Source organism: Misgurnus anguillicaudatus, chromosome 14 (assembly GCF_027580225.2).
Source record: "Misgurnus anguillicaudatus chromosome 14, ASM2758022v2, whole genome shotgun sequence".
Lineage (NCBI taxonomy): Eukaryota > Metazoa > Chordata > Actinopteri > Cypriniformes > Cobitidae > Misgurnus > Misgurnus anguillicaudatus.
In genome coordinates, this window is record NC_073350.2 from 12871521 (window position 1) to 12888928 (window position 17408).

The 17408-nt window shown below is 36.7% G+C and overlaps 1 protein-coding gene across 4 annotated transcripts in view; it reads left to right on the forward strand.

Moving 5' to 3' along the window:
* Nucleotides 1-17408, forward strand: part of kif21b (kinesin family member 21B) — a 115454-nt gene that overhangs the window by 32373 nt on the left and 65673 nt on the right. For all 4 annotated transcript variants that reach the window (XM_073875905.1, XM_073875902.1, XM_073875904.1 and 1 more), the window contains exons 2-4: nucleotides 7682-7904; nucleotides 8507-8689; nucleotides 16015-16164. In XM_073875905.1, coding sequence (XP_073732006.1) covers nucleotides 7695-7904; nucleotides 8507-8689; nucleotides 16015-16164 — 543 coding nt within the window. In that variant the 5' untranslated portion in view covers nucleotides 7682-7694. The remainder of the gene's footprint in view (nucleotides 1-7681; nucleotides 7905-8506; nucleotides 8690-16014; nucleotides 16165-17408) is intronic.

Genomic DNA, 17408 nt, shown 5'->3' on the forward strand with positions numbered 1-17408 from the left:
AGTTTATTAAGCATAATCGGCATAAGACTGTGCATGTAAACGCACTCACTGTCTACACTATTTCCCATTCATGATACAGCAGATTAAGTTATAGTTTTTTTTAAACCATGCCACAGAAATGCAGGAGTTAAATAAGTATAGCATAATTTCAGATTGTTGATAGATTCTTACAGTCTTGTGTTGTACAGTATTTACTGTCCTAAAGGGGAGTAAAATGAGTTTTGGGCACCATATTAAAAGCTGCTGTACTGATGTCCAAGATGAAGTGACAATCCTGGCACACATTTTTATGTCTTCTTAAGAGACTGCTTTTAAAGAAGTGGTCTTCTGTTTGTCCAACGAGTATGTGAGAAGAATACAAAAACAGAGAGAGGGAAGATAAGCAATGTAGTGGAAAGACATCATTAAGTGGACAGGTTGTCCAAAAATGATTATAAGCAAATTACAATTTCATTACTTGCATTTGCATTTAGTTGTGTGTTCATGTAAACAGGTGCAAGCAGCCATGTATGTGATCTGCTTGTTAAAGGGTCTATCATGAGAGAGGAAATGGAGGTCCGTTTCCTGTACGGCTGCCTCTCCCTTATGACCCACTGATCTGTTTTTCCAGGCGCCGGTCACAGAGAAAGAATGAATGATATGGAAGGAGGAGTTTACTTTGGATTTGGGGGAGGTGATGAAATCAAAATAAACAGAGCTCCTTGTGTTTCTTAGCATATGTATATACTTCAATGTACTTTCATTTTACTTGCATTATAACTCTCATGAATGTGAAGCCTTTTAGTAGCACATAAACTCGAAAGACTCGGTTGTAACAAAGAGTTTATTGCCAGCCGAATGGATGTTGGCTTGGAGTAGCGGGGACCTTTTGGATCGGTGCCCAGATGAGATTCTCACTGGCTTTAATTGTGATACTCAACTGGCCTTGTGTGTGGGAGTTAAATAGGAAATATCAAAGACAATATTTGTGTAAAATTGGCATTCGACAAATTGCGAGTCATAAATGCTGATGGCTTCACGTGCAACGCGGTGCGTCCTCTCCCTCAACTGGGTTGTAATGTGATTGGATGCCTGTGTATTTGGTGTTTTCTGCCTTTCAGATCTTGTTTTTTGGTCATGTTGTTGCAGGCCGCTTGTTGATTGTACCCTTGCCATCTTCAATTTCCAGAAATCAAAGCCCTGAAATGTGGGATGGGAATACGAAATGCTTACAATACAAACAATAAAGGATTTTGTTGGCATAGCAATGGATCATATCTATCATACAGTGATGCTATGTTTTGTAATATTTAAGCCAGATTTATATCATAATTGTTGCATATTTATGAGCGGTGGATGTTAACATTTTATCCAAATTGACATTCTGGACATTTCAATACATTTCGTAAGTATTTAGGAATTGAAGATGTGACCTTTGATTGAACATGTGACACAATGCTCTACCAGTTTTGCTACAAAACATGTTATACTTTAAACAGGAAATATTTCACAATCATAAATTCAGAATATTTCACAATAATAAAATCACATTTTATGACATACCAACACATAATGGATAATCTCATGGTTGTACTTCTAGCGTTTTTTTAAACATTCATTATTTCTGAACAGTGTTGGGTAAGTTACTCAAAAAAAGTAATTAATTACTAGGTACTAATTACATCTTCAATCATGTAATTAGATTACTTTACAAATTACTCTCTCCAAAAAGTATTTAATTACTTATTATTACTAATTACTTTCTAAATCCTATTTAGTACATGATACAAGGATAGGCTTGAAATGGCCCGACGAAATAATATAATATACATAAATTATTCTGGTCCCACTTTAGGGTCCACTATTAACTACTTTTGCCTCAGTATACTCCAACTACTGCTTATTAATACTAAAGAAGTTTTTAATTTTAAGTATTGGTAGAAATGGGGAGGGTTAAGGACGTAGAATAAGGTTTTGCAGAATCAGGCAATAATATGCTATTAAGTATTAATAAACAGCTAGCATCTCATTAATATTAATGCTAATAATCAACCAGTTAATAGTGAGATTTGTAAACTTAAAACTAAAATGTTAAATCCACTATTGTATTATAGTATACATAATTGTCCATACACAGTATTTAGTTACATCAGAAGTAACTGTAATTAGATTACAACAAAAATAAGAGTAATCCCTTACTTTACTTTTTCAAGGGAAAAGTAATTTAATTACAGTAACTAATTACTTAGTAACTAGTTACACCCAACACTGTTTCTGAATAGCTTGCTTCAAGACTTTTAAATTAAGATTTTTGCTCGTTTTAAACTTATAAGTAGTTCATCATGGTAGTCAACAGCGTGTCATAGAGCCTAACTTGCAACAAAGACATTATTTTAAATTTAGGATAAAGATGAGCCCATAGAAATGTGCACATGTCATTGTTTGATGTGGGAAAACACAGGCTTGCGGTTAAAGCAGCCTCACAATATTCGTTTCTTATACTTTTGTGAGTGAAGGACGTGGCAAGAACTTCCCTCTCTATGACAGGAAGTGCTGTCGATGCAGACTGATGACACACTTCCTTTTGTTTCTCACACAAACACACAGACAAACAAACAAACAGACAGACAGACACGCAGACAGCAGGCGGACAGATGCTCCTCGGTGTCATATGGCAGGATTGCTTTGTTGTGTGGGTGTCATAACTGTTAGATGTAAATGATGGATCACTGCAAATATTAAAACGGCCCTTTCAGTGGGTGGCACGACTTTGACTAACAAGAAATCATATCTAATTTAGGGCCCCGGAGATAACGCGTGTGTATTTAGGGCATAGATGCAACAATGTGCATAAGAAAAACATAGAACGAGCATGTGTTGAGCTAAATACGTAGTCGGTTCATAGTCAAAAAGTTGATTATAAATGTGCTGTTGTGCACATAAAAGCTTAGTTTTTGTGGCAAGTGGCAACACAGATGTTGTGTTATGAAACATTTTGAGCTTACGTAGCTAGAAGCATTTATATGGGACTCATCCAACGATGTCGTTCATGTGAATAAATAATCATTTTGTATAATTAAAAATTGCTAACAGATAACAGACTTTATTTGGAGCTACCAACCCTAATACAACTCCATGCCCTTTGGCAATACTAAGTTATTTAGCAAAGTATTAATAACCTCCCTAATATGTATTGCGTGCTTATCTCATAGGAAATTGCAAATTGCTTTGTTCTTTAAGATAAACAAACGAGGCCATTGAGGAAGTGTCACCTTTATGCTGATCTGAGAACAGTTTTAAGCACTCCATTACTGGACTTTAGCACAGTAAGCTGATCTGGGGTCAGTGTTAAGGGGTAATTAAGGATGCAGTGCTTTGGTTCAGTCAGATAGGATGTGGGGGTTATTTTTAGTGTGTGATCCTCTCGGGGAAGCGCCTCATGTGTCGGTCGTACTGATCAATGCACTATAGATTGTGGGATGGACGAGCGAGAGAGACAGAGAGAGAGAGGTGCAGCTGGAGAGAGAGAGAGAGCAGATAGTATACAGGTTGTGTTGTGTGATTGTGCATGTGTGCTGTCATGTTAATTGATTATTTATGGTCGTCTTTCATTTCCTGCCACTGTGGCTCAGTCTGTGCATCCCTCACAGCTGTAGATGTTAATGATCAATGTAACGCAGAAGTAAGGTTCAGATTAGAGAAGTAACCAGCATGGGCTGGGATATACAGTATCTGACGTGCTACTGACAGTGTGTTTGTGGTGGAGGTTTGCTGATGAGCAGATTTCTATGAACAACTCAGAACAAGGTACAAAACATTTAAATGTATGCAATGCATTTCGCAGATCCTGTGAGGTACTAATATGCATTGGGTAGGTACAGGTGTACAGCCCCAGACAGCTTTTGTTTTTTGGACGGTTTGTGTGCATTGTTTGTCTGTGTGGGTTTACTTAACTGTACTTCATGAGCAAAATGGTTCCCAGAATTTAACTAAACATGACAAATCCTCTCTCGTCTGAATGGGAAAAAAATCCTAAATGGAATGCTTTTCAGTATACTTATATATGTTTTGGCTTGGTAATTATAAAAATTATTAATACATTTTTTATTTTTTAGGCATAAGTCTGAATGTTTGATATTTTGATTATGTGGTGAATATAACTGCAACAATATATTTATAATTTTATATATTTTAAATGTATACATTTTTACATTATACATTTTATACAAACTTTTATTTAGACCAGGATTTTTTTTTTTTGCCGTATCGGTTTTAAAAGGAAATATATTTGTTTCCCCTGAAATACATTTTGAAATGTATGTTAATATCTGAAGATTGAAATTAAAGATATTTCCAAATTCAAAAATATGTTTAATTAAGCTTTACTTACAAAATGTATTGAGGATATATTTAAAACGTATTTTTGGCCAAAGAAATTTATCTTTTTGTTGTATGGGATAATCGCCTAGGGGTGTAACGGATCACAAAACTTCACCAAAAAAAGGGGTGGGAAAAATCAAATAAGAACAAATAAAGAAATGACAAAAATTGATAAAAAAGACCAAAGTTGCACATTAAGTAAGGTCTAAAATTGGCATTAGGTACAGAAATGAAATCAAGTGAATGATAACACTATTTATTGTAGAAATTAAATATAATTCTTATTTTTTAGAGCTACAGATGTGATTTTCTCTTTGTCTTGGGTTGTTTGATTAGCATTACTGACAAAGACTTAAGTAGGTTAATTGAGGTTACTGTCTCTTTAAGACCAAATAAGCACAGACTGGTTTCTGACTCTATAATTTACTTAAAGTCGCAATGAAATTGAAATGAAAAACTATATATATATATATTTTTTTTAATATTGTGAAATTATTAACAAATGACTTATCTGTGAGCTTCATTATTTTAAAAAAATGTGTGTGTGCTCATAATCTTTAATCAAAAATGCAAATCTCCTCCTCTCCTCCAAACGATATCTCTTCACTTCTGGTCATATGGTATAGAGACAGAGCGCAGTTATGCCAATTTGAAAACCACGCCCACCGGGGGGGAAAGCAATCCAACCGTCTCCATCGACCCCGCACTGCGAGAGGCCGTCTCCCCGTCATCTCTGGCCCATAACATAAAACAGAACAATGCCTAAAAGCTGCTGTGTGACAATATGTACAGCTAACAAGCCAAAGAACCCAGAAATAAGTTTTTATAAGCTGTCGAGCCGTAAAACCCAGTCTTTAAGGAGAATAAAGTGGATCACCGACTACGTTTCCCCCTGGTGGACGCAGTTCTACTAATAGAAGTACTATGAAAAGTTTTTTGGGGTCGACAGCTTATAAAAACTTATTTACAGATTAAACTTAAAAACAGAATAATACCTAAAAGCTGGTGTTTGACAAGGTGTACATCTAACAAGCCAAAAAAAAACAAATACGTTTTTATAAGCTGTCGGCTTTAAAAAATGAGCGTTTAAAGACACAGAAATGGAAACAGGCAACTTTTCATAGTACTACTATTAGTAAAACTGCGTCCAATAGGGGGAAACGTAGTCGGCGATCCACTTTATTCTCCTTAAAGGCTGGGTTTTACGGCTCGACAGCTTATAAAAACTTATTTCTGGGTTCTTTGGCTTGTTAGCTGTACATATTGTCACACAGCAGCTTTTAGGCATTTTTCAGTTTTTTGTTATAAGCCAAAAATGACAAGGAGGCGGCCTCTCGCAATACAAAGTCAAGGGAGACGGTTGGATTGCTTTCCCCTCGGTGGGCGTGGTTTTCAGGTTATGACGCGCTGCCCTCTGTCTCTATGGCAGGTGGGCGGGGTCCGGGAGAAGATCGCAGCGATTAGCAATTAGCAACACGACCCAACTTCAAACGATCCAATCAGATCTTGATGGACCAATTCAAATTCAGCCCTGCCTTATTTCATTTCAGAAGTCGTTTCATTCGGATATACGTCACCACGGGGGAAATAAGGAAATCGCTACTTACATTTCATGGCGACTTTAAGACATAAACAAATGTTTTTATTAGAAAAATAATACTTATAATTTTGTTTGTATGTGCCCTGTCAAGAACAGAAAGATTTTATGTTCGCTTGCTCTTTGAAACGCGTCTCTCCATGTGTGCACTTTTGAGGGCACTTAAATGCAGGCACACATGACGGAAGGGCAAATTCACATAACAGTCGCTCCACATAAAAACGTTATGTTGTTTTTTTATTGCTCTATTCACCAAATGTATTTTAAATTAATCCACTACAGTATGAGAGACAATAGCGCAACTCTCTCTAAAGTTTACACATCAAGATTTCTGATCTTTTGAAGGGCATAGGGCACATTCAACCTCACGTGTGTCTGTGCGTACAGAAAGCTGCTCACTTTAGCACCTTTTTGTGGTTAAATTGTTTAATACTTTCCCTATTTAAATTTGTGTATTAATCCGTGAATTGCGTGGGAGCCGAATCGTTTGTCGTGATCAGTAATGTTCACGGTTCAACCGCGACCCATCACATCACTAATATCGCCTTTGCGACTCGATACAGGGCAGATATTTGTGTGTATCGCATATTATGGTTTCACCCCTATTGCATGTCATTCCATATAATTTTGTTTATTTTTTGTTTTTAAGTGGATGACTTGGATTTGGAATGAAGAGATATAAATAAATGAACATATGTGGCCACACATGCGTTGTCGCAGTGGTCACATGCTTTTCTTAGTTAGGGTAAACAGACGTGTGTGTGTGTGTGTGTGTGTGTGTGTGATAGCGAGGACAATTACACTTCTGTTCTCAGTATTAGGGTTGCGGATCAGTAAACCCTCATGTGCTGTGATTCAGCTTTGGTGGTCTTCAACAATACCTGCTGAAAACTCAATTTGTATGTTTCTCTTAAAAATGTCATAGCTGCTTTCTTTGTGCAAGAAATTAGAATAGATGTGAGCTGGAATGGTCGACTAATCTATAAGTCCTCAAACAACTGAATAGCTGAAATAAGGAAAATGTCTAAACAATAAAAAGTGCAAGCTCAAGGCTTGATGATTGTAAGCTCTCCGAGGTTACTCTCTTTAATTGTGTTTTGTCATTTGACCAGTTCACTTGAGTCGATATAAGCAAATGCATTAGAAAGCGCTGTCTATAGCAGAGATGAATGCATATTAGCTCTGAGGAAGAGCTAATGAATCTGATTCAATTAATTGGCTAATGAATAATGAGGCTTTTTAGCCTGGAGTCTTAATTAACCTTCATGTTAATATGTCCTTGGTACTGTACTTTGTCATTGTTAATGTATCCTCGATACTGTTGATCGCTTCACATCTTGTCAGAAAAATTAATAATCATTCATGTCTTTGTCAAACTATAGTTACAGATTAATTTTGCTGAAAGCTCTGCCATTTTTATTGTACCATTGTGACATCATGTACCAATGTTTTGGATGTTATTCCGTTTAATCTAATATTATAGCAATATTTTCCAAAAAATTTTTTTCTTATGTTGGTTGAAAGTATTTATCATAATTGCATGCAATAATTTACATGGTTGAAATAGTACAACAAAATGTGACACTATGGCACTTATAAAATAATGCTCTGAAGGGTTTGTTTTTAGGAAACCTGTCTGGAAATGATCTTTTCTGTGCTTCTGCTAGTGTACATGGTGTCCAAACATCAAGTTATTTATGCTGAATTGTTTTTTTTTTACATCAGGATCAGGCCACAGATGGCAAAGGAAAAGATCGAGGGATGTCACATCTGCACCTCTGTGACTCCTGGGGAACCCCAGTTGCTCTTGGGAAAAGACAAGGCCTTCACGTATGACTTTGTGTTCGACTTGGACTCCCACCAACACGAGATATACAGGGCGTGTGTCCACAAACTCATCGAGGGCTGCTTCGAAGGATATAACGCAACTGTCTTCGCTTATGGACAAGTGAGGTCTACCACACATACAGACAGATAATGTAGCATTTTCTTTGGCATTAGTAGTTGTTTCATCCATAAACAGACCAATACGCTCATGTCTGTAGTGTTTTTATTTTTATTCCCAAATGTAAACCCTGCAACCTTTTATCTCAAAGCTGAATGTGATGATGAAGCAGCTGGGTCGGGTATCTTTGGGTGTCATGTGCGACTCGCCTCTCAGTTTCACACCCTTGGCCATTATACAGTGATTAGGATAAATCACCTGAACTGCACCACTGCGTCAGTGTGTACTAAACCAGATTAAACATGTGGACACTTTCATACCCGAGATAAATATTTCGGCTACTGTGCACATCCCAACCTTAAAGAGGCAGACACAGAAGCATTAACAGTAATGCATTTTGAAAATCTCAAAAGTTTTGACCGGTTGACCAGGGTGATCAATGTATCAGTCTGTCACTAGTTTGATTCTTAGGGAACACACATTAAGTGTATACCTTGAATGTACTGTAAGTCGCTTTGTGTAGTTATGCTTTAATGTTTGTTGGATTTATTATTTTATGTATTGTGCACGGGCTGTATATAAGTCTTTCCTGCTCTCTCATGCAGACTGGTTCAGGAAAGACGTACACAATGGGGACCGGCTTTGACTTAAGTGTGTCAGAGGAAGAGCAGGGCATCATCCCTCGGGCGGTACGACAGCTTTTCGAGGGCATCCAGAAACGCAGGATGGAGGCACAGAGAGCGGAGATGCCACCTCCAGAATTCAAAGTCAGCGCTCAGTTCCTGGAGGTGAGACTTTAGTGAGATTGAATGAAAACTAGGGTGCCTTATAGTTTTCCTGTGTACTTTTTACATGAATGCATTTGACAGAAATGCCAGTATAGAAAAAAGCTTTATGCTAATAGAAGTTTTCACCTAGAAAATATTTTTATTTGCAATACTGTAGGTTGATAAAACATTTGTGACATTGCATGTGAAGTCTAGGCAAAGGTTTTACAATCTGATGATGAGATTAGGAGCATCAAGGTTTAATATCATTGATTTTACATTGATTTCGATCATTGACATGATTTTATTCAGTCATTATTAAAGATTATCAAGGATATATTTTCACAAAATAAAATTTTACGTTATGAAGGATTTATTAGAAAACAGTAAATCACAAAAAAACCTTTGGCTTTAGCTAAGTTTTCACAGACAGTGACAAATTTTCTGTCACAAGTAATATTGACAATCAAAAGTGCTTTTTGTGATTATTATTTATAATGTAAACTTGCAAAATGTCTGCTTTCTTATTTTAAATTTTTTTTTTGTAGATTTTCTTAATTTTCTTCTATCAGATGTTATAACGACTAGTGATGCACCAAAATGAAAATTTTCTGCTGAAACGATACTGAAAAATCTGGATGCACTTGGCCGAAAACCGAGAAAGAATTAAAAATATAATAAAAGTTTTTGTATAATTGCATTAATATTAGACTTTTTAGTTTCATTAAAGGAACAGTATGTATGAAATTTATACTCTCTTCATCCAGATAATGCAACTTGATCCAAATTGATCCTCATTCTTTCTCTCGTTTTGTTCCAAACTCTTCTTGGTTCGTTTGGTTGGCCCGTACGCTTACGGGAGCTGTCATTGCTGACACAATCAGCGGCAGACGGTAAAGAGTAGTCCATAAGTCCATAAGCAAGCACGTAGCCCGACTGGCGCTAACGCATAGTTCCGCATTTGTCCACGACACTGGCTGCGTCCGAAAACTCAAGGCTGTGACTTGTTGCCTCGCTGCCTCATGAGGCAAGGACTTCGGAGGCATGAAGGCAGCTCAGAAAAAGGCTTTCGGACGCACTTCAAAGGCAGCGTGTTTAAAATATAAACAGACAGCGCCTTTGTGATAGCTTGTCACATATTTGAAACTGCAATACTCATTTCTCGCTAGAAATGCAATTATAATGTGTAAAAGTGAAAATATAAATTTATTTACACTAAATGTGTGCTCCAGTCGCTTCCTTGGACGCCATTTTATAAAAATATATAACACTGGCCTAGTGGTTTTTGGACATTTACTGCAAATATCTTACAAATTGCACCTTTAATTTCATGAATCTGAATTGGACTATCCAATAACTACAAACAAATTAAAAAACTTAAAGGAACAGTATGTAAGAAATTTATATCAATTAATCATAAAATGGCACTGATATGTCACTAGACATTAAGAAATCATTTTCATTTCAAATACTTATATCACTCACAACAGTGGTATGGCCAGGATATTGTCATTTAAAAAGTGGAGTTGCAGCCCTCAACTGATGTTGTCATGTTGTGTATTGGCCACCAGTTTTGTGATTGCAGTACCAGTTTTAGCCACAAGTTTTGTAATTGCAGTACCAGTTTTAGCCACAAGTTTTGTAATTGCAGTACCAGTTTTGGCCACAATCCTACATACTGTTCCTTTAAAAAAAATTTAAGTAACACACCAAAGTTGGATAAAAATAAACAAGTTAAATATTCTTAATTTAGTTATATGCAACATAATCAAATTTAACAACTGGGTGATTCTAACGAAATCCAGACTTAGAAGGTGTCCAACATCAGAATTTTTAAAAATCCCTTAAAGCCAACTTTTTTTGCACATATAAGATTAAGGTCTGGACTTACTATATAACCATTACTTTTAGAGGATTTAAAACATATTTCTTATAGAATTATAAAAAAATTTTTAGATGATCATTATCAAAAATTATCATTACCGCAACATGGTATTACATTAAATATATGCATTTACAAACTCATGTTTCAGTAATGAGAAATAAAAAGTTGTCTAGGTACTATGACACACAAAATTTCGACTTTTATCTGGAGAGAAAAAATAAGAACTGCTTATCTGGTAGCCATCTTGAGTGTCACAGTCAATTATGTCCCTTCCAACAATTAAAAAAAAAGTTAGATCCTTGAGGGCTTAAACAATGATTTAAAATTGTTGCGGAGGATGAGAAAATTGGTCTTGGACACATTTATATTCCTTATTATTGTCTCTACATTTACCAATGATCACCAAATACCACATGTTTCTTTACTGTAAATGTTTATAGTATAACATGCACTGAAGCTTTTTATTTTTTAGATTTTTTAATTAATAAATATTTCCATGTCAAAGAACCCAAATCCAGTCATGGACACGTTGCGGTAATGAAAATTTTCCCGTTAAATGTGGAAAAAAACAACAGAATTGGTTTTTGTGATGTCATTTGAAATCATGTGCAAAATGGTACATGAAGAGATGTTTGTTACTGTATGCTTCTTATTTTGATAGCATTTACTTTTTTATCAAAATGTTTCATGACACATCATAAGTCTAATTTCGCGAGAATCACCCAGCTTTATATCTAAATAATGTAAAGGTAAAAATGCCAGTGTGCATGATCGACGATGCTAAAGACATTAAAATGCAAAAAAAACTATAATGCCATTTTCGGCCAAATATTTTCGATGGCAGTAATCCCTAATAACCACGTCCAGATGATGTTTTATTATTATTTTAAACATTTGTTTTTACTCTCTTATGGTGTTTTTTAGATGTTTGTACACAAATGGGATTAAAACACAATGCCTTCCAGACGATAAACTCCTCAAAGTTGCCTCAATAACATAGTTGCGCTCATTTTGTGCATACCAGAGCGATGATTTGGACCATTTTGCCCTTTTTTTATTAGGTGTTTAATAGTTTGATTTCAGGTGTCCTTATGGTCTTCATTCTCACTACGATATAATTTTATTAGGCTTGTGAACATAATAAAGTGGAAACGGTGCTGGGGCCGACCCGGGCAGATGGCTGGAGTCCCACCTTCCCTGACTCCATTTATCTTAATCACATTGTCTGCGTAATGGTGCCGTTAAGTAGACTTGACTCAAATCACATCAAGTGTAGAATGGAGGGAGAGAGAGAGCATGATGGATTGAGCGAGGGAGAGAGAGAAAGATCTGATCGTGATGACATGGAGGAAAACCCCTTGGAAGTCCATATTTATTTCATATTGGTCATTACAGCTGACATCAGGCAAGAAGGAGGCGCTGATCTGCCAGGCCGTGCAGACAGCATGGCTTAGGTAATGAGTTTAATCCTGTAACAGGCTGTTTTACCGCTCGTGGTCTGGCGCAGGCTGCTGTTTATTCAGCAGAACCGTGGCTCACCGTTGGGAATAAAAGGGATAGATTTGTCTTGAGATCGCCGGCTGTGAGTGGAGGCTTCTCCCACGGGACGACTTTAATAGGGTATTAAAATGCCCTTGTTTCATAACTCTTCATCCCAACATCCATTCTAAAAATGCTCTGTGCACTTTGTACATTTTTTCATATATCAGCAGTTTGATATATTGTTTTGAACCCTAAATTGATTTTATTGTGTCCCTCTGTGCTGCTCAATTTGCCAAACTGGGAGTCTCTGTCCAGCTTCTTTTCCACCAATAACGTGTTGGCATCGGGGTAGATGCCCAAGCTCAATCATGAACCCCATTCACTTCCATAGTAGGAAGGAATAAAGAAGTCAATGGGGCTCACAAACATTGTAATTGGTTACAAACATATATTTCTTTGGGTTCATCAGAACAAATAAATGTATACAGGTTTGTAACAACATAAAAGTGAGTAAATGATGACAGAATTTTCATTTTTGGGTGAACTATCCCTTTAACACATTTGATCCGATTTAAATCCCTTCAACCTTTTAAAAAAAAAAACTACCGTAAAGCTGAAAAATGCAAAGTCCCAAGTAGGGATGGGCATAATTAATCGACGATCGATGATTGATTGTTAAGAATTTCGTCGATAACGTTAATTTGTTATCAATTAATCGAATGCATTTTTTTTTATCTAACTCCTGTTTCACAAATACTCCGTATGCAGTGCGTTTGCGTATGTGTGCGGCGAATCCATCAAGCACCCGTTGCAGTTTTGCAATGCTTTATTTATCTCCACATATATCATAAATAAAAATAAGCAGAGTAACTTTGCAAGTCTACCCTTCCACATTATATATTTCCTACTATTATGTATATGATTTCCAAATAATAAACGAGAGTATTCAACGACAAAAAGCGTCTCATATGGAAATATAAATCCTCACAATATTATTATTTCTCAAAACTTTATGACAAAAATAAGCAACTGTATTCCTACAGTTATTCAAAGATGCAGACATTATTCCGCATATAATTTGAATATTATACAAAAGTATTCATATAACGGCACGTCTCAAATGGCAAATAAATATCCTCACATTAACATAACAGCATAATGAAATGAATAAACAGACAATGAAACAGGATTGGAATATAAATTGTATTATTATTACTGGAAAAAAAAGCAATATTGCTAAAATAATCTCTGAGGTATATGCATCAAAAACGCTGTTACCCAATAAGTCTAAATGAGCAATAAAAGTGAAAAAAGCATTATTAGGCCATGTCTCAAAACTTTATATGACAAAAATATATTTTAAAGAAATGTATACTTACAGTTATTCAAAGATGCACACATTATTCCATATTACTCCCGTTTATGAGCACTTTTGTCTCTGGCCTTGCTCTGTTATGTAATAGATTGACAGGTGCGCATCTCCGTCTTTCAAACATATATAATTTTGTAATTACTACCTTAGGAAAATTTGCCATGATTTTATCATTGTGAAAATGTTTTTTTTGCAGATTAAAAACGATTTGTATTTCCGCAATTTTACTACAAATACCATGGTTATGGTATATTGTGGAGTTGGAGACCATAGTAAATTTGTGTCTACTGTTGTTTTACAACAAATAAAAACTAAAAAACTATGTTAGTATAATTAAACAATGGTGAATGAGGCTCACAAAACGCACACTGTTTCACACATACTCTGTATGCGGAATAAGCCAAGTTAGCGCTGATGTACCTGTGCATCCCGGTCAGTCTCCTCGGAGCGGCTGTTTTCGGCGGCGGCTGGACTGCCGGTCACCATGGGTTGCGGTCGCGTCTGACCCCAAAACATGCTTTTATTTCTCAAAAAAGTGCAGAAGTTTTATGCGAGTTACTAAAGTTAATTATTTTTCACGAGGCTTTAATGCCTAATTTGTTATAGCCTAATGTTAGGAAGGCTAATATCTTGCACTTTCTTCTGGCTTGAATAATTTTGAGTTACATTTTGACAAAACCTTTCAGATCTAAGTATTATGTTTTTTGTTTAATTTAATGTTAAACATGAATCTGTTTTTTTTATTTTGGAACTAATGAGGTCTCTGTTTAAGAATGCTGGCTCGCAGCTGCAGGTTCCGCTGCTTTAGAGCATCGCACATGCACGCACATATATGTTTGAAATAGTTTAACTGTCGGCCACAAGTTTATATTGTAATAAAGGTCTCATCGAGGAAAAGCACGCTGTATATTTGTATTTATTGCATTTTTAAGTATAAAAGTTAAATAACAAATTTTATTATAAAAATATTAATGATTAATCGATAGTCGATCGTTAATTCTCCCGACGATCGACAAAGAAAACTTAATCGAATGCCCATCCCTAGTCCCAAGCCTCCTTATGATCAAAGCAGCTTGTGATCACTAGTAACGCATCTAAATTAAAATATTTGTCCGAAGCCGAAATTCTGCATGCACCGTAAATGATTTTGATAAAAATATTTTAAAATAGTATTCTGTAAATTTTTATTAATATTAGAATGTATTAATTTTGTAAAATTAATAAAAATGTGTGCAAGTCGACAGGGGCAGTGGCGCATCACGCAGAACTTGTTTGTCATTTTGTATTTGCACACTGCTGTTACAGTCATATGGTTTGCATGTGTAGCGCTATGATAACAGCTTAGCACTGACGGGAGAGGTATTTTTTTCGATTTATGTTTTTTGCCATTTATTTTTCACACAAAAACAACGGCCAAAAATTTTGGTGCATCCCTAGTGATGGCGTGAAGATGCAGAATCAAATCATTCTGGATGCTAAAATGTGTTTTTCAAAACTCTTGTTAATAGTTTTTTTTGTGGTCGGGCTTTGCTGTCACAGTCACTAGCTGTGTCCCAATTCGAAGGCAGTGACCTCCGAAAGCTGTATTCTAACTGTGGGTTCACACCAGATGCGAGTTCAACGATTTGCGTGAGTAGATTACATACAGAGTCAATGCAAAGACGCGATCAGACGCTTCCTTATGTGGGGCAATGCGAATGACACGATATGGGCGGCGCGTTTGCCGCGAAAACATGCGCTATTCGCCTTAAATGAGTCTTTGCCCAAGTTGAAAATATTAAACTCAAGCGAAAAATTCGCATGACACGAAGTAAAATCCCGCGAGTAATCTAGAACGAGTAACGCGATGCCCCGCATTGGTGTGTATGTAGCATAAGACCAATTGCGTCATAGCAGCGCGACTAAAGGCTAGTAAGGCCGTCCCAATACGAGGGCTGCTTAAAATGCAAAAAATAAACATTTAAAACCTTTGTTAAACAAAAGTGTGCATTTAGCAAAAAAAGTTTAACTGTTTTATATTAATATTATTTTCTGTATTTTGCTTATATTTTTAAGCTTGATTAATTTGATTTACTGTTGGTTAGTTAAATCTACATCAGCGTGTCATATTTTCTAAAACAAAATGAATATTTTTCTGGTTCCATATTTAGTTTAATAAGTTAAAAAACATCTCCGGATGGCGCGTACAGCAGGTCTCGCAACTTATGGATCCTTCGAAGGCTTGACCGTCTCATTTGGCTTCGTGGGCTTTGAAGGCTGCGACCTTTATAGACCTAGTCCTCGCCTTCAAAGGATGTGTCCTTCGAAGGATCCAACCTTCGAATTGGGACACAGCTACAGTTTGGCACCGAAGTCTCTTAAAACTGCTCTGAGAGCAGTTCCTGTGAATTTCAGTTGAATCTCTCTTTTCATTTCCCCTACCGCTTCTCTTCCAGGCTCACTTTGTGTTGTAAGGTTATCGCTATTTATCACTTCCGTAACCTCATCTGTCAGCTTGTGTGGTCTTTGGGATTCTCGAGGTCGAATGCGATGGGGCTTTTTCTGCCGGTTCGACCTCTTGACCATTGACCTTCAGTAGGTCACAGAGCTTGTGTATTTGTCCTGGAGCTTTATAATGAGGAGATCCTGGACCTGTTTGACAGCACACGCGATCCAGAGACTCGAGGCAGGAAGTCCAACATTAAGATCCATGAGGATGGGAACGGAGGCATCTACACCACGGGAGTGACCTCACGCCTAGTCGACACAGAAGAGGAGGTCAGTTAAATGTCTATGGCAATACACGCAGAAAAATTGTTAATTAAGTGTGCTTGCAAAAGCACACTTATTGTTCTTCTTAAGTTTTATTATTCTTATTATTATTCCCGGGTAGATTTTTTGTGTCAGCTCTAGCGACCAGACCGTTTGACGCAGAGACACCGTTCAAACTTTAAAATGTTCGGGCAGTACCGGTGTAAGTTGCTTGAGAGGATGAAGTCACAGATCCATGTCGTTCGGCCGCCATATTGGAAAGAACACAAAACCTTAAAAAAGTTTCACAGGTCACAAATTTTGTCCAAACTTCATGAAATTCCACGTACGCGATCCTTGGACCGAGCCTCACAAAAGTTACTAGAAGGATTTTTGATTTTCGGAAGCGTTTGCGCGCCACAGCCCAAACTAAATGTGCGTCAACGCCGCCAAAACAGGAAGTAGTTCAAATCTCAATATGTCTGTAACATTTATTAACCAAAAATGTTATATGAACTCTTTACTCCAATGTGAAGATGCCCAAGATAAAAAAACATTGCAGTAACATGTCTATATTATGTTATTTTCACTTTAAAATGTCCAATTAAAACCTGTGTAAAAAATAAAAAATGTCATTAGCCTTTACCAGTAGAGGGCAGCCTTTACGTTCAAACGTGTTTTTTAGACAGAATGTAAAGATAGCGGCAGCCATCTTTAGAAGCTAAGCTAACAGGCTATTGCTCCGTGGAAAAGTTTGAATAACAATGGCGGGATGTAGTTTTATGGTTTAAATGGCAAAATGGAATAGAGAAGAGCTGTTGAGAGAATCGAGTGTTCCTTTAAGAGCCATAATACAGCGAAGAGCTGAGGAAGAAAAAGCAGAGAAGCCCGGAGAAGAGGCGGCAGCCTCAGACTCTGCTGCGAGCCCATGGAGGACTCGGTAACCTCGGCTGCCACCCAAGCTTCGTATCGTATATGGACAGATTCCTGGATACATATTTTTAGAATCGTAAACTTCATCTTATTCACTATACAGTATGCGGTTTCGGACGCAAAACTGCAAATGGATTTTATATTCTGAATGCTTGAATCAACGCGAGCTCTCTGGAGAACGTGCATTTTCACATACAGGTAGGAATTATATGATTCAGACATATTTTAATCCCTTTCTTTTATTTCAGTGATATATGGCACGACAAGTTTAATTCCCTTTTTCATCAATGTAATACATTGTAAACGTATTAGTTTAGCTCGCGTCAGTATCGCGTCCT